Source organism: Mus caroli, unplaced genomic scaffold (assembly GCF_978045245.1).
Source record: "Mus caroli unplaced genomic scaffold, Mus_caroli_1 scaffold_7, whole genome shotgun sequence".
NCBI classification, from domain to species: domain Eukaryota; kingdom Metazoa; phylum Chordata; class Mammalia; order Rodentia; family Muridae; genus Mus; species Mus caroli.
In genome coordinates this window covers 20,167,624-20,185,502 of record NW_028227262.1, presented here as the reverse complement: position 1 = coordinate 20,185,502, position 17,879 = coordinate 20,167,624, and the positions used below count along the sequence as shown (strand labels likewise).

At 41.0% G+C, this 17,879-nt stretch overlaps 1 protein-coding gene across 2 annotated transcripts in view; it reads left to right on the top strand.

Annotated features, from left to right (window-relative positions):
- LOC110288125 (C-type lectin domain family 2 member I-like) overlaps positions 1 to 15,902 on the top strand; it is a 28,363-nt gene extending 12,461 nt beyond the window's left edge. Inside the window, exons 1-6 of one of the 2 annotated variants that reach the window (XM_085839857.1) lie at positions 4,756 to 5,005; positions 9,282 to 9,386; positions 12,816 to 12,879; positions 13,358 to 13,536; positions 14,016 to 14,122; positions 15,095 to 15,902. In XM_085839857.1, the coding sequence (XP_085695983.1) occupies positions 9,375 to 9,386; positions 12,816 to 12,879; positions 13,358 to 13,536; positions 14,016 to 14,122; positions 15,095 to 15,236 (504 nt within the window). In that variant the 5' untranslated portion in view covers positions 4,756 to 5,005; positions 9,282 to 9,374 and the 3' untranslated portion in view covers positions 15,237 to 15,902. Of the gene's footprint in view, positions 1 to 4,755; positions 5,006 to 9,281; positions 9,387 to 12,815; positions 12,880 to 13,357; positions 13,537 to 14,015; positions 14,123 to 15,094 lie in introns of those variants that run through there. The other variant, XM_085839858.1, reaches the window with a different exon arrangement.
- The last annotated feature ends 1,977 nt before the right edge of the window (positions 15,903 to 17,879 follow it).

Below are 17,879 nucleotides of genomic sequence, written 5' to 3'. Positions count from 1 at the left end.
CACAGATATACACAGGGTCAGGAAATTGTACAGAGGTGTGTACCAATGGGAATGGGGAAATCGGGGTAGCCAACAGAAAGTCCCAGAAACCAGGAAAGCAAGAGGCTACCAGGACCCAATGGGGATGATATTAGCTAAAATACCCAACAAAGGGGAGGGAGACCTATAGAGACCATATTCAGGACCATGGCCCCTGGTTGAAGGATGGGGCTACTCATTCTTCTCAAAAAATTTTTTTTCTTTTTTCTTTTTGGTTTTTTGAGACAGGGTTTCTCTGTATAGCCCTGGATGTCCTGAAACTCACTTTGTAGACAAGATTGGCCTCCAACTCAGAAATCTGCCTGCCTTTCCCTCCGAGTGCTGGGATTAAAGGTATGCGCCACCATGCCCGGCTCTTCTCAAAATTTTAATCCAGAATTGCTCCCATATAAAGGAAACACTGGGAGGGACAAAGAGTGGAACAGAGACTGAAGGAAAGGCCATCCAGAGACTGCCCAACCTGGGGATCCATCCCATATGCAGCTTCCAAACCTAATCACTGTTGCTGATGCCAAGAAGTCTGTGCTGACAGGAGACTGACACAGTTGTCTCTTGAGAGGCTCAGCCAGAGCTTGACAAATACAGAGGCAGATGCTTGCAGCCAAACATTGGACTGAGCATGGGATCCCCAATGGAGGAGTTAGGGGAAGGACAGAAGGAGCTTAAGGGGTTTGCAACCCCATAGGAAGAATAACAATATCAACCAACCAGCAACCGCCCTGCCCCTCCTGAGCTCCCAGGTACTAAAGCACCAACCAAAGAATACACATGCAGGGACTGATGGCTCCAGTTGTGTATGTAGCAGAGAATGGCCTTAGCTGGCATCAATGGAGGGGAGGCTCTTGGTCCTGTGAAGGCTTGATGACCCAGAATAGGGGAATGCTAGAGCAGTGAGGTGGGAGTGGGTGCATGGGTGGGTGAATTAGTCCCAGTGACTGAATTTAGTAGGGCCTGTGTGCTTTACCAAAAAGAAAATAACTCAAGTTTTTGTTGCTTATTGTGGCCCTAACTCTCTAGCTTTTTTATATGCATTTTTATTTTATCCTAGGTCATTCTTTGTTTTTTTTGGAAGCTTTTTAGGTTTTCAATCTAGAACAACATAGATGTATGTTATCCTACTTTTTCCAAAACACTGGCTAGATTTTATCTTATGATATTGAAGCTCTCTATTGGTCATTTTATGTTATAATTTTAACCATGAGAACCAACTGGAGATGTTGGCCCCTGAGAGTGGCTGTTAGGTTAGCATCAAAATCTGAACAGAGGCAAGCAGCCCTAAGCCAGTAGGTGACATGGGATGATTTTCTTTTTTAAAAAACCTTTATATGGGCTTTTTAGACTTAGTTGTTATTTGAAGTAAAAACTAAAAGTGGCAAAATTAGTAGAAGAATGTTTGAATACCTCAAATTACAGACACTTTTGTTTGATAACTTCAGACTCAATGGATTTGAGGTCATTTAAAAATAAACATTTTGGTTAAATCTATGACATTTGAAATATAGCTGGTATCCAGAACACCTGTTATGCAATGCCTTTTTCAGCAGAGCAATTAATTACCGATGATAGTAAGCAAAACCTCATCTTGAGGAACACAATATTGTTAAAGGCTCTTATTCATGTCTTTAGTTATTTAGCCCTTTAGCATTGTTTTCCATGCTTGGTTGATACATTGTATATAAGTGAGCACCACTGACAGTATACTAGAGAGACAGGCATAAACTGGAAGTCTCCCAGCCAACAGAGGGTTTTATCATTTAAATATTGATGCTATAGGGTTATAGACATCAAATGAATCCACTGAGAACTGAGTGCCCATCTGGCTCCAGAGCCTATGCTCCTCGGTTATACCCTGCTGCCATCCCTAGAGAAGGCCTTAGGGCAGGGAGACTTAAGGGGCATCTGTAACTGGTAGTAGACACACGCATTTGCTTTCTGTGTTTGATGACAGGTTTTCTTGAAGAGATCTGTCAGGGCTTCTGACCAGTGGATCGGCCTGCACTGTGCCCTCCCCCCAGCCTTGAGCAGGCTGGCTCAGATCTTGTTTGCCACAGGTGCTAGCCCACCTAGGGTGGAGTCTTCTGACCTAGGTAAAGTCTTTTGTCTGCCACATCTGCAGCTTCCTGCAGTTTGTTGTCCTGACAGATCTGGACAAAGTGACCAGGAGATACTGGCATAGTGGGGGATGGTCCCCCTCCCCCCCTTTAAGCTCAGACTCAAAAGTAAACATTGGGCCTTGATCAGAGAACTTTGTCTTGGTTCTTTATTTCTCTTGCTGCCTTTCTCATCCAACCCAAACTTTCCTTTCAGGAACTCAGTAACCCATGGCCTCTGGTGGCGACACTTCACAGAGAGTCAACAGAACACTTTTGGTGGTGGACAGACAACACTGAATATAACAGCTTGTATGTTTCAGACTGCTTTTCCTTCTACTGTGTTCCTGTGTTGTGATGTTTGTCAATTGTAGCTATGAGACACGAAAGGCTGAGTATGTGAAGCCAAGTATACTGGAAAGGAGGAAAAATAAGCCCTTGGTCTGGATGTATGGCCGCAGCAAACCCTATGTCCCCTCAGATCTAACCCCTTCACTCTGCAAGCTCTAAATCCCCTCCTATCTAATTGCTTTTTCTGCCCTTCCATTTACTAGCTGCAATTGTAGAAACTCTATCCTTGCTTTGATTTCACTTAAATCCTTAGTGCTGTGGTGGAGTCTGGGCTAGCTCTTGACCACTCCTTTACCAATTAAAATGATTCCTTGCTATAAGCATGCTATGTAGCATGTAGTCAGAACTGCATATGGGCACTTGGGATTCTAGTGTCCCCCCAAATCACTGCTCAGTGCAAGTGTGAGACTCATTAGTCCACTTTTTGCCCAACTGCACCTGTTCACCTGCACAGGCTGCAGGGCCCCTGGAAACCTCCTCTAAAGTCTTATCATCAGAAACCAAGAGCTCCAGCTTGGATGGGAAATATTTCAGTGGTAGGTTTTATTTGTTTGTTTGGTTTTTGAGACAAGGTTTCTCTGTGCAGCCAGCACTTCCCTTGAATGTGCTCTGTAGACCAGGCTGGCCTTGACCTTGGAGCTCCACCTTCCACTGCTTCTCAAGTGTATGGATTACAGTCATGATCTGCTACATTTGTTTCAGTGGGATAGTCTGAGCTTTACCCATGCACTGGAAAGGTATAGTATAGGGGCCCCAATTACTGCCATTCATCAAACGAATTCATTGTAGCCATTTACAATAAGATATTTGAAAGGATTTATGTATTAATGAGTAAGTTTGGATAGCTGAAAATGTATTCAGCAAAGCCTGAAGGGGCAGTGTTTTTTTTTTGAACATTGCAACAAGCCTGGTTCTATACCTTGATGATAAACAGCTAATCTTAGTAGTGTGTGCTTCCATGTGCATGAATGACACATGTGTGGTAATCAAGCAAAGGCCTCAGGAGGTGAAGACATCAAATGTTGATGCAGGATAGCCTGGTGATGGACTTTTGATTTTTGCTTATCCATATGAAAAGTTGGAGTAGCTGTGTTAAAGATTATAATGGGTGATAAATGTTGTTATCCATCTTATGGGTATTTAACTATTTCTTGTTAGATTTTAAGTATGCCATCAGAGACTGAAGAAGATGACTACCTCAATAATAAAGGAATCAGAAGTGCCAGGATCACCACAGAGAAGAAATGGATTTGTAGCAAGCTGTAATGGCAGCCCTTGTGAAATTACTTAGCTTTTTTGATTATCAAATTAAGTTTTTATCTAAAAATAAAATATATGTTTTTATTTATTTGTGTTGGCTTTTTGATATGGAGTCTTTGTATATAGTCCTGTCTGTTCTGGAATTTACTATGTAGACCAGGCTTGCCTTGAACTCACAAGAATCTGCCTGCTTCTGCCTTTACCTCTGAGTACTGTGATTAAAGTCACACTATGCTATTCCTAACAAAAGAGGTTCACTTATACACACAGTTGTGGTGGTGGTGGTGGGGAGGCTCTTGGGTAAATTTGCAAACTAAATATGCCCTGGCAATGAAAACACAACTCAATTAATAAGAATGTATGCAGTGCGCCTAGATTGGGCAGATCTAGCACTACACTACTGTCTTCCACATCTGTGAGACCTCTTAGAACTTGCTTTTCTTCAGGCCACGTGCTTCTGCTCTGCTTTTCTTCTTCCTCCTCCACTGCATCCTCTCCCTCTTCCATTTTCTCCTTCTTCTTTCCCCCCACCTTCTGCCCCACCTTCCCTTTATCTGCCTGATCACCATCTCTCTTTTATTTTACAAATTAAGGTGGGAAGCAGGTTTACAGGAAATCATCTGAGTGCTGACTCATTCCTTGTTCACCATTCTTCTCAGGAGAACAGAATCAACATCAAATATAATTAACCCCAGCTATCCACAACAGTTTCTGATACTAATTTCTTTTCTTTTTTTTTTTTTTAAGATTTATTTATTTATTACATGTAAGTACACTGTAGCTGTCTTCAGACGCACCAGAAGAGGGTGTCAGATCTCGTTACAGATGGTTGTGAGCCACCATGTGGTTGCTGGGATTTGAACTCTGGACCTTCGGAAGAGCAGTCGGGTGCTCTTACCCACTGAGCCATCTCACCAGCCTGATACTAATTTCTAGTTCCCTAACTGGTTCTTGATTTGTCAATAAAGAAAGCCAGGAAGAAATTGCTGGGAGGTACAAGCTGGACTTTCGGTTTGAGGTCGAACACCTCGAAGGAGTGGCCTCTTCCTGCCAGGCTTTGGAGAGAAGAATGTGCAGTAATCCTGTAAGCTCTTGTGGCTGCCAAGGCCTGCAGGTGCAGTGTGTGTGGATTGCCAGAGATATTTGGCAAGGGCTGTTTGGAAGAATTCACTGAGTTTGGCGCAGAAGGAGAAATGGAATGGTGATTTGGTAAGAGCATACGTTTCCAGGCAGCAGATATTTGTGACGGGCAAATGGGATAACAGGTAAGTTAAAACAACAAAGCTGTCAGAGTATCTTTTATCTGTGGATTCAAGGCTCTCTCTCAGGAGTGGTCCGTTAACGGGACCCCTCCCGGAGCAGGGGCAGGTTGAGAGAAAGGCCTGGTTGTGGCTGGCATCAGCCATTCTTTGAGTCAAGCCAGGTAGAACAGAAGCGAGCAGGGAGAGGCTGGTAGCATGGTCCTGTGCAAAGGCAGTAGAATGATTTTAAAACTACATGCAACATAAAGTTAATAGGGTGTAGCAGCTACTTTGGAATTGAGACTGAAGGTTTCATGCGATGGACCAGGCCCAGTGGGCCCCTCTCAATCCGTGGAAATCAGGGTCTCCGACAGATGGGCAAAGAGTTGGCGAGAATTGACAGACAGACACAGACACAAGAGAGTGTGCTGGATCTGAATGTATTGTCCAAACGAACACCAGACTTTTTTATACAGAAGAAAAACAAAAAACCAGGCGAACACACCCGCCAATTTATGGTGACACAAAACGAAAAGAATGCATACATCAAAAGATAGCTGGGACCAGGCTGAGTTTACCACTTAAAATGGAGTCAGGTGAATGCTCTGATGCAATGCTAGTCTATTGTTAAACCCACCATCAGGGGTTCTTTAGTAAATACATTCAGATCCAGCACACTCTTGTGTCTGTGTCTGTCTGTGGCTCTTTGCCCATCTGTCTGAGACCCTGTTTCCCACGGATTGAGAGGGGCCGACTGGGCCCGGTCCTTGGCAGTTTCACAAACCACTAGAGGTAAAACCTAGTATATGACTAAGGTGTATCATCCCTGGTTTATATTCAACAGATTTTGTATTTTACTACACAGAAACCTGTACATCCAAATTAATAGCTGTTCCATTCACAATAGTTGAGAATGGAACCAGCTTTGATGTTCTTTAAAAGGTGAATAGGTAAGGAAAACTTGTTACACATATAAATGGAACATCACTCATATGTAAAGAAAAATGAGGTCATGAAATTTTCAAGTAAATGGATGGAATTAGAAAACATTGTAGTTAGTGCTGTGTCCTAGGTTCAGAAAGACAAACACTGTATATTCTCTCATGCAGAACCTAGCTTGAAATCTCTTGTTTTATGTGCTTATCTTAGGGCACAAACGGGAGCCAGGAAACTAGAGTTTATGAAGAGAAGGGGATAGTAGATTATAGATAAAGCAATTTCAGAGAGGTAGAATATTGGTGGTAACAAGGCTTAGGAGAGGGGGCATGGGACAATGGAGGAAATCAGCTGTGTGTGTTGTGTTTTATGACAAGATAGAGAAGGGATGTTTTGGTGGAGGTGTAGTCAGGTATGGGGGAAGTGGGTGCCTCCGATGGCCCATGCTGAGATATCAGTGAGGGACCAGTCACACAACAGTACAGTATAGAATGGAGTTTATTCAGGGCATGGAGAGGGGAGCCAAGAAGGTAGTTGAGTCTGAGAAAAGCAGCATGAGAGAAAGAGTAGAGGAGTAAAGGCCAGCCATGAGCATGTGGAGAGAGGGTGGAAGGGAATGGGGAGAGAGGAGGTAAGGTGAGAAAGGGAGCAAGAAGGCAAGAGAGTGGAGGGGACAGTCAGCACTTTTTATAGTGAGTCATGCATAGTTGGCTGTTGCCAGGTTAACACTGGGGTGGAGCTTAGACAAAATGTCCCGATTTGATTTAATTAAAAAAGAAAAAACTAGAAAAAGGCAATGGTGGAGCAGGAATAGTCATTGTGGCCTTTAATTACTTCCTGCTGACTTTGGGGAGCTGAGTCTCTAGGAAACCGAGAAGAATGTGTATGGGAATGTTGGTCCAGTCTTAGGAGAATTGGCTGTTTCCTTGACATGTCTGTGGAACCGTCTGTGAATTGATCAGAAGGAACAAGTCTGGTAGAAGCATCTGTGTCTGTGAGAAGATTGGAGAATCTGTGGGTTGCTTCTCTGGAGCTGTCTTGGATGTAGTAAGTGCCTGGACTTGACAAGATGCTAAAACATACACATATTTATAGGTAGAGAATAAGTTTAAGTACGTTTGGGAGAAAGAAATTTTTTTTCTTAGATGAATATTTGAAACCTGGAGGAATTCCACCCTCTCTGAAATAGGTAACAAGTGGAAACTTTAGGCTCTTGACCGGCAGGTGTACTTACCTGGATGGAGTCTGTTTTGTCCATGAGAGGTAGATCTGAATGGGTTTCCTATAGCTTAGAAGTTTACAAAAGAGATAAGAACACGAGTTAACAACGTGAAAAATCCTTAAGATATGCGTTTTGTGGAGCAGAAGGAATAAGAATTTGTGATTATACAGTTGGATCATATAGTAGAATGTTTCATTAGAGTTAAGCAAATTTACAAGAACTTGAATAACCTTAGGACAGATTCATAGTAAGAGGAAATATGAAGCATTTAATCAATGGAAACTGAGTTTAGGTAGGAATTTAACAGATTACATCTGTGAAAATTACATCTGAATTTGTGTATCGTTTATCATGACGTCTGTAAGAAACTTAGCAGTATTAATTAGTTAAAGAATAAATGAGTAGATGTCGTGGTGGATTACCTTAGGGTAAGGAGTTAGGTCTGTTATGCAGCTGTAAAGCTACAGTTACCTTAGCTGTCAATGTAGTCAGAAATCTAGGGAAGAATAAATTATAATCTAGCAGTCATATATTAATTAAAAAATCACAGAGTTCATCTATAGTCCAAACAGGTCTCTGTGTTCTCCACGGAATCTTGAGTGGAGTCAGTCTGGATTTCAAGCCCAGAAGACAGAGGCCTTTTTATGAAGAGCCCCTTTTTCTGTGGATCAGATAATGCATGAAGTGAGAAATTGCTCACCTTGACTTAGACAAGATGAGGCATTTGACTCTCTAGTCTGTCCTCAGTGTTTCTCAGTAGTTTTCATACCACATACTAGGCAGTCTCTTGTAGCTGTGTCCAAATCTCTTGAGACCTTGCAGTGTCATCTGTTAGGCTTTTAGAGATTCTGTCTGTCTTAAACTTTAAGTATATCAACAATTAGCAGACTTCTGACAAGATCGAGGGCTTAATAGATTGGTCATATCTGAATAGAGCACACCATAATTTGATGGCAGTAGCAAAAATCACTTACAAGGCAGGATAGGAATGAACATCTTAATTGTTAAGTAACTTTGACAGGTTGTTAGTACAGAAAACACACTTTGCATTAGCAGAGAAACATTTGGCTTAGAATGGTGTAGAGGACCAGAATGTAAGGGAATAAGAAAACTGGCAGCGATGGCATAAGGTCATGGTGACAGAAAGTGAGTTTTTTTTTAGGCGGGTTCAGGCCTGTGACACAAGCTGAGCTGGCAGACCAGCTGTGGGAACAGGCTAGTCTGTGGAGCAAGAGACAGGCTCGAGAGCTGGAACCATGGGGGACATTTACTCTGACCAGTGGGGGAGGCAGCTTACCAGTTCCTCAGGGTCTTATTTTTTCCTGCTTCTCTCATGCATTCTCTCCTTCTCTCATCTCATAGCCTGGTTCAGTCTACTTTCTCTTCCTACTCTGGACCCTTCCAGATTCCTCTGGCTGTACTTTCCCCCACATCTAGAATAGAAACCTCTCCTTCAACCATGCCTTGAGCAGTCATGTCTTCCTTTCATTCACCCTCAGGAGGGCCACTATAGAGAACAGTTTTGGCTCCCAGACAGTTTGTATAGGAATAATGTTTTATATGTTGTGGAAAGTTTATCCTGGGGTTATTCAAATGCTGATTTCTCTGACCTCATATCTTGTTTCAATCCAGACAGGACATTGTAATGCTTATACCAAGAATCTCCTGCATCAAGATCATGTAAACAGTTCTAACCATTTACTTTCTGCCTTGGCAATAAATACTGATCACACACTGTGGAATGAGTGCTGTATCCTTGTGAGATTTACTTATCACATGAGCCTGAGGCCAGACACAACTACACAGTGAAATCCTATTTCCCAAATAAATAAACACTTGCTTTATAATTAAAAGCTGTGTGCTTTGTCAAATAATACAGCCTTTAGCAATTCTGATTATTTTATTTGCAGTATACTACATTCAGTGTCTCAATCCCCTCTCCTAGTTTGGGATCCTGTTTCTCAAAACAAAACAACAACAAAACACACAAAAATAGCCCCCCAAATCCTCCGTGTGTTTTGTGAGTAGGTGAACAAAACCTGAAAACCTTCATGTGCTGTGGGTATTCTGCTGGAAAATATGAGTAAACAAGCCACAAGATGGTTCGAATTATTAATTCTTCCTCTCTGGTTTCATTTGCAGTAGAGACTCAGTTCGGAGATGACAGTTTCACTGGATGAAGTGGTCACCAGAGATTGCTGAATACAGAGGTCACTATCACAGACCACCTAGAAAATGGAGAAAGAGGTATTTATTTAATGCAAATTGAAACAAACTAGAAAGGCAGAGGGCAGCGTCACCATGGTCTCACAGAGGAGCAGAACCTCCTGCCTGTTAGCCTGTCTGGGCAGGTCTCTATAGATGTGAAGGTGCCTGGAGGCCTCTGATATCAGTTACTCTGTTGACTCTGTTGTGTACATTGTGATGGAATGCTACTGTGATGGCTAAAATTATGTTTTAAGTTTTTTTTTTAATTATTATTTTTTTTAAGATTTATTATTATATCTAAGTACACTGTAGGTGTCTTCAGATGAACCAGAAGAGGGTGTCAGATCTCATTACGGATGGTTGTGAGCCACCATTTGGTTGCTGCAATTCGAACTCAGGACCTTTGGAGGAGTAGTCGGTGTTCTTAACCACTGAGCCATCTCTCCAGCCCATGTTTTAAGTTTTAACTTCTGTATCTAAGATATCTATAAAACTAAAAAACCCTCAGATAATCCTGTAGGACCCCTTGCTCAAGGATGGAACGCTTCAAACTGTTCATGTAAGAGAACAAGACACATATTTTCAATTCCCTAAAGAGAGCAAGTGAGTGGCAGTTAGAATTTCTCAGCAGAAAACCACTGCTCTGTGGTCAGATTCTCCAAATAAACTGCAAACTAGGTGGGTTTTGTTGTTGTTCTAAGTTTTACTGGTGATGCTGGTGTTGTGTGGCTATTTAGAGGTCAAAGGACAGCCGTGTGTCCTTTGCTGCTGTTGTTGCTTTCAGCATGTTCTTGGGTTTGAACTCAGATCACTGGGCTTGAACAGCAAGCACCTTTACCCCGTGAGCCATCTTGCAGCCCCAAGAGAAACTGCTTTTTCTGCAAAATGCTTTAAGGGATACTTATACTGTCCAGAAAGTTCCAGGATTTTTGAGAACAGCAGGCTGAGGAATATTTAGCCAGAATATGAAATGGGGAGCTCCAAGCATAAGGCCCAGTTTTTCTTTTCCAATCATTTCCTTCAGAACTCATTTTGGTTTATTTTGGGGCCATTTGAGTTGTTATAACATATGAGTTAATTCATAAGCCTACTGGAACACTCACAGATTTTAAATATAAACACAGGCATTTTTACATTCATTTTGTGGATATCCACATATACACAAAGACTAGGAAGACAAGGGCATGTGATAAAGGGGGTCTCATTTTTACAAAATTCTAAACTGTTTTCTTGTTTTTCTTCCAAAGCCTGGTAATATTAAGCATATTTATGCAAATTTAGCTACACATGTGTCATTTTGTTCAATTTTTTTGGATCATTTGAAAAATATCAGTATGTGTTCATAATGTGTGCCTATTTTTGTACAGTGTGTGTATGTGTGTTTGCACTGTAGAATGGCCAATGTGGGCAGATCTGAGATAGAGAAAAATGACATCTCTTCTGAATATGGTCCTGGAACTGTTGGATCTATGGTAAGGATTCACAGTTCATACTCTACAATAACTGAATTGGAATGGATCATAAATACAAACATGAGGGCTATGAACTTAAATGTACTTGAAGGAAAAAAACCTTTGTGAGTGAGTTTATCTCAGGAAATGAATTTTGCTTACAATATCAAAAGCTTTACCTACACTCCATAAAAATACAGTAGTTTCAGTGTAATGAAAACTTTGGGCTCTGATCCCTTAAAAAGGATTAAGAAGATAAACAATGGACAGGCAGGTTTTTCTTTTCTCACTCAAAAGAAATTGTAACTAAATGTACTGAGAGCTTTAAAACACACTGGTAGGGACCAAGGAAATGGCTCAGAGATTAAAAGAACTTGCTATTGTTCCAAAATTGATTTGAATATGTTTTATTAGGTGTGTAATTGTTTGCTTTACAGTTCTGTAAGAGGTGTTATCTTTACATTAGCTTCCATTTGACAGTTGCTAGTGTTTAAACATGCAAATTATTTCATGCGTTTACATTGTTTCCTGTAGTATTGTAAACTCATTCATTGCTTTTATACTCAATTAATAGACTCTATAGAACTCTATATGTAGATATATTCATGTTGTCTGACTATCAATGCTTTTACCTCTGAGGTTGGACTGTGATTTCTTTTTCTTGCCCTGTTGTCCTTCCTTGCTAGGACCCCCAGAGTCACACTAGAATGGTGAGCAGACATCCTTGCCTTGTTCTTTGTCACTGGGAGTGGGGGTGGGGATCATTCCTGTTGTTTGTAATTGAATTTTCTTTTTGGTTAGTGTAGCCCATACCCAATTAATCACTATTCAAATTGATAGTGGCAGTACTCCTGGCTACCTGCCCCAATGTTCTGTGTCCCCGAATGACAGATCCATACACATAAGGGTTATATTTTTATATGCCTTAAACAGCTCAATGGTTGGGTCACTTCCTAACCTCCACATGGAATGCACCCCCTCCAGTATTCCCAAGTTTTACTTACTCTAATCTGTATTCCATCTTTGTTGCCCTAGGCCCAGTCATGTAGCCCCCTTTGGCTGCATCCCCCTGGCTCCTACATGACAACTACGTTCTCTGTCCTGCACCTCTCAGGCATGGCACCTTGGCCCTCCTTCTCAAAGCATGGAGGATCTCTTTCCTCCTCCTCCTTCCTTTCTCCCTCACCTGGAAATCCCAAAGTCCGGCCTCTGTCTGCTCTGTCCAGCCTTCGACTGTCAGCAACTTTATTTACCAATCAGAAGCAACTAGGGGTAGGATCCCTCAGACTTATGTGTGGGACACTGCAAACAGGTGTTTTGGGGAACATAATTAGCAGGAGAATACAAGCAGCTACAGTTTATGATGCATATTTTTTGTCAGATTGCGGACGCTCCTCAAATCTTAATGTGTATTACTGTGGATTTACGTTGAATTTTGCATGTTTTTTGTTGAATTTACTGAAATGGTTCCTTTTTATTCTCTTATTTTGTTACTAGGTTGAATTACATTTTGTTAGTTCATTAGAGTTTAGATAGATGATAGATAGATAGATGGGTAGATAGAACAGAGCCTAATGTAATTTCAGTCTCAAAGTCAATATTTAGCTAAGACTGGCCTTGAACTCATGACTCTATGGCCTACACCTCCCGTGAGCTAGAATTGTAGTTCTCAGCTGCCATACCTGGCACATTAATTTGCTCTTCTTTTTATTATTCATGTGGTCCTCTCTGTTTTAATGAGTTCTATTCTGATTACACTAATCAAATGCGTAGCTCTCTGTTGGATCTTTTGTTCCATGATCTTAGTTTAATAAGTGAAATATTCTGTGGCAAAAATTCTGTTTCTCTTTCCTCTAGTCTTCTGAGAGCCAAGGATATCATTTATAAATGGAGACCTTCTTATGAAGGGGTTTGTACTAAGAAAGTATAAGTTAAATCTACAGATGACTCTAGCATAAATTTATCTTTTTCTCTAAAAGATTTTTGAGAGTGATGTTCTCATATTTATGTTTTTCAGGTAAAAATATGGTACAGAGTGGTATTCGTTGCAGCTGTAATTGTTCTATCTGCTTTTCTATCATGTAAGTGACTTACTCTCCAAACTCTGTGGCATTATGTCCACATTCCCATTGTCAGTTATACTTACTGACCACTCTGACCCAGGCATTGTGGGAAGGACTCTAGAAGAAATACATTGGAAGTTTCTGTTCTGAGAACTTAGGTTCCAGCAGGAAGATGCAGTGAAGGAACACATAGGCTGTGATGTGCACAGGAGGGCAGGCTCAGCATCCCTGGGAAGATGATACCCAGCAGGCTCTACATTGTTATAGAAGTGCACTTCTTAGGAGCCCTACTGACAGTGAGCACCTGAGAGAGAATGGGACACAGGCCCAAGGTGGGAGGCCTTTAGTTGAAGGCCCATCATGCTCAGGAGAGGATTCCTACAGATCAGTTAGGAAAGCTACCATCAGATTCACACCTCACATCTGAGCTCAGGAGGGTGTGCCAAAAAGAGAGAAGACCTGCTTGTTATGATTCATTGTATTCTCTACATTTTAGCAAGAAAGACAGAACAGATCCCAATCAAAAATACCTATGCTGCTTGCCCGCAAAACTGGACTGGAGTTGGAAATAAATGTTTTTATTTTTCTGAAATGGCAAAAAACTGGACAGTTGCCCAGAACCTCTGCATGGCACAAGAGGCCCAACTAGCTCGATTTGACAACCAGGATGAGCTGGTAAGCAATGGGCAGGGAATGGTTTGTCTGTCTGTTCTGTTGAATATTATATTGCCTTGAGATAGAGAGTTACAGATGAGGCCCGAGGAAGGATCCCATCCCAAGCACACGGAGACATAGGGAATGTGAGTGTGTGCCATTTGCTGATGCTTGACTTCTGACTGGAGCCCTGAGACAGTCAAGAAACACTCTCTCATGAAGTGCTCATAGTCAGCTGGAAGGTCAGATATGACATTTTACTGAGATACCTGGTGGTCATCAGTGTTTTCCCATATGCTGGCATATGTTGGGTACAGAAGGAAGCAACTGATAATAACTGCAATGGGAGGTTAACCCAGAACTGTCCAGGCCACAGAGGAATGTGACCCTGAGTTACACCCTCCTGTTATCTCTAGAGAAAGGTGTAGAGTGAAGAGACTCCAGGATCATCTGAAACAAATAGACACATATATTCTTGATTTTTTTGTGTTTTATGACAGGATTTCCTAATGAGATTCAAGGGGAATGTTGATTGCTGGATTGGCCTGCACAGAGAGTCGTCAAAGCACCCTTGGAAGTGGACAGACAACACTGAGTATAACAACATGTATGTTTTCACAATGTTTAACCTTCTATTATGTTCATGAGTTGTGTGTGTCGTGGCTATGAGAGATGAAAGTCAATGTCATGTGAAGCCAACTGTACTGGGAAGGAAGAAAAAAAAAAAAAAAAGAACCCTTGGGCTGGAGGTGTGGCTCAGAGGTAGAGAGTGCGTTTACATTCAACAGCCAATCCCCAGAAAGCTCTACATACCCACAAACTTAAATCCTTCGGAGGTTTTCCTGTTTATTGGTCTTCATTTTCAAAACCTTTACATCGTGTCATTTTACTCAAAATATTTACCATAATGATGGTGTCTGGGAGTAGCTTTTGTTTGCTCTGGCTCCAACTTAAACATTTCTGTTGTTGATAATTGCCCTGTGAGGGATATAGACAGAGCCTCAGATGGCCAGTGGGCGCTTCGAAATCCCAGAAAGCCACTGCAGAATCTGCAAGCCTGAGATTTAGCTTTCCACTATTTGCATGGCTGCACCTGTTCAGGAAAGCAGAGACATTAAGTATATTTGGAACCTCCTCTAAAGTCATCACTGAGCACCCAAAACAGTTCTTGGGTTTGAGCTGTTTTACTGGGATGGTAAATCACAGACTTAGTCACATCCATCATTGAAGCCCTTAGAGCAATTTACTAAGTGGGAGTCCCCATATATAAAAAGCCTAGAAACAGAATTGAAAATCACCCTTAGTGGGGTCACTCATGGCTGCAGTTCATATGAACATGGCAGCAAGCACCAGCCCAATGCCTTGTACACACATTACAGGATTCACCATGGACAAATGACAAAAGAGTGGTGTACAAATCCTGAGAATGTGAGACAGTAGTTATAAAACTAATGCAGGTGATTCCTCTGGGAGTTTGTGATTCATATTACCAAAAAGCAGTGGAGACTGGTAAGATTTCATTACAGGAGGAAATGCAGTTCTGGGCTCTGCAGGCTTACTGTTTTTGGTTTCTTTTCAGGATTCCCATCCGAGGAGTGGAAAGATATGCCTACCTGAGCAGCAATAGGATCAGCAGTTCCAGGAGTTATATACCTCGGATGTGGATCTGTAGCAAGCTTAAAAACTATAGCCTCAACTGCCAAACTCCTTCTCCTGTCTAGCATTTACCAAGAGACTCTTCTTAGCCTGTTATCTATGGGTGCTACATTTACCCCTATGGTCCCACAGTGCTATCAAACGGGATTGAGAATATTTTTTAACATCTCAAATGAAAACCATGGAGTCTGGAGAGATTGCTCAGTAGTTAAGAGCAGTGACTGCTCTTCTGCCCGTCCCGAGTTCACATCTGAGCAACCACATGTTGTATTACAAACATCTGTAATGACATCTCATGTCCTCTTCTGGGGTGTGTGAAAACAGCTACACTATACTTACATATAATAAATAAGTACATCTTAAAAAAGAAAAAGAAAACCATCTTAGAGAGGTGCACACATGGAGGATTACAAGACCATAGATGAGTTTTAAATAGATGTCAGCACTCATACCTTAAGCCAAAAGTACAACTAATGTTAGTGAATCCTAGTTTTATGATATTAAGGTTTTCTGCAAAGAATTTCTTGTTTTTAATTCATGAGACCACAAAAATGAGTCCCCCAACGTGCATGTGACCTTTAATAATGAAAGCAGAATGGCTGGGACAGTGAGAAGCATCTGTAATCCCAGGTACCTAAGGGTTGAAACATGAGGGTGTCAGGTTCACAAGTGGGGAGGAAAAGCACAGAAACACTTTAATAATGATAGGGAAGATGAGAATCTGTCTGAAGCATCCCATAATTTGGAGAAACATATTATACATGCTTTTCAAAAATTCAAACCAACATACAGAAGAATTTTTAAAAAGTGTGTAAAATTAAGAATTACTTTATACTCTGCAATTTAAAAGATGAGGGACATTTGCAAAATTTTTCTCCACTTTAGCTTTCAATATTTCTATTTCCAATTATAATGTTATAAATATAATAACCTACTTATCCTGTTCTAAGTATAATGCATTGTATAAACAAATGCCATTTTAATTTCACTATTTTATGCCAAGAGACTTCTGGCCTAGGCCAGGGTAATGGTGGAGTCTATATAGCATCACTACAAGATAGTTCATCTTTGTGGGTCTGCAGAGATCTGCCTCAAAGGGGGAGTGGTCCTACTTAGCGATTGTTATATATGTTTAACAACAACAGGAAAGGCACATTAATAGCAGGAATATTTCCTAAAATGAGTCACTCATAGCCTTGCTTAATGAGGGTTCACCTGTCGCAGATTATATAATAATCTGAGGCAGGCCACTTCAGGATGATCACCTGCTAGTTATTAGCTTGTCCCATTATGGGTCCTGACAATTTTATTGGATTTATTTCACATCAAATTTGAGTTAAACTCCTTAGGCATTAAATACTTAATATTACACAAGCATGTGCATTATTGAGCCTTTAAAAAATATTGAAAATCTTATAGATTGAGCTACCCTGTACTGACGAGTGCCAAAAGGGAAAAAATAATAGGCTAAAAGCATCTCTTGGGCTCTTCATCCTTTCTTCTCCCTGTTGGTCTTTTTAAAGACTATATCAACTTGATATGCCAAGGAGGAGTTGATATCTATGGGAGGCCTCCAGGTCTTTAAGGAGAAAGGGACGGAGAAATGAAGGAGGGGTGGGGGGTAGAGGGACATAGGGGGAGGAAGGAAGGAAGGGAAATTAATAAAAAAAATAAAACCAAAACACTACATTTGTATGGACTTCATTTATGCTTATTGTTTACATGTATGTATATATTTGCCCACCTCTGTTGGGCAAACAACACAGGAGCTGCACAGACAGAAATCAGGCAGGACCAGAAGGGATCAGCTCCCTGCTTACTGTGAGTGGTGATGTGAATGCTGGAATTGGAGCAAGAGTAAGTGCCCCTAACTGCTGAGCCATCGTTCCAGCCTTCTTGTGTCCCTTTTATTGGCACTGCTGATCAAGCTCTGCAAAGTAGCATGTATCCCTGCAGTTTTTGTAACTTCTTTTTATAAGCTCTTGCCTAAATCTGTGACCCTCCTTTAGTAGCTGGGGTCACAGGTGTGTGTCACCACACCAGCCATTCTGCTCATTACTAAAGACCAAGAACATTTTTTAATATGCTTTGATGCTTTGCATGTGTGTCTGTGTAAGGGTGCTACATCCTCTGAAACTGGAGTTACAGGCAGTTGTGGCTCCCATATGGGTGCTGGGAATTGAATCAGGTCCAATGCTTCTAATCACACATACATTTTGAGTAACGTATTGTCTTTATTTTAAAGCCAGTTTTAATTATTTATTAGATGAATGCAAGAATATTTCACTCTGAAAATGACTCTCTCAGCCCCCCGGCCCCCAATGAGTCCTAATAACACTATTTTCTTGTAATCCACTTTACTTCCTACATCCTAAGAGAAAGGTAGACTATGGACCCAGGGATGGTTCAGAGAAATAAATATTAAACCTTAAGAAAATGCCAATTTCAAGACAGTTAAAAGTTATCATTAATATTTCCATGATGTTTGTAGAACATTATTTTAATATTTTCAACCATTGATACTCAACAAACAGAATAGTTATTTTAAGATATATTTTCTTGTTATGTCTCCCTTTTCATTTCTGATTTTATTAATTTGGATATTGACTCTGTGCTCTAAGGTTAGTCTGGCTAAAGGTTTATGTATTTTGTTGATTTTCTCAAAGAACCAGCTCCTGGGTTTGTTGATTCTTTGTATACTTCTTTTT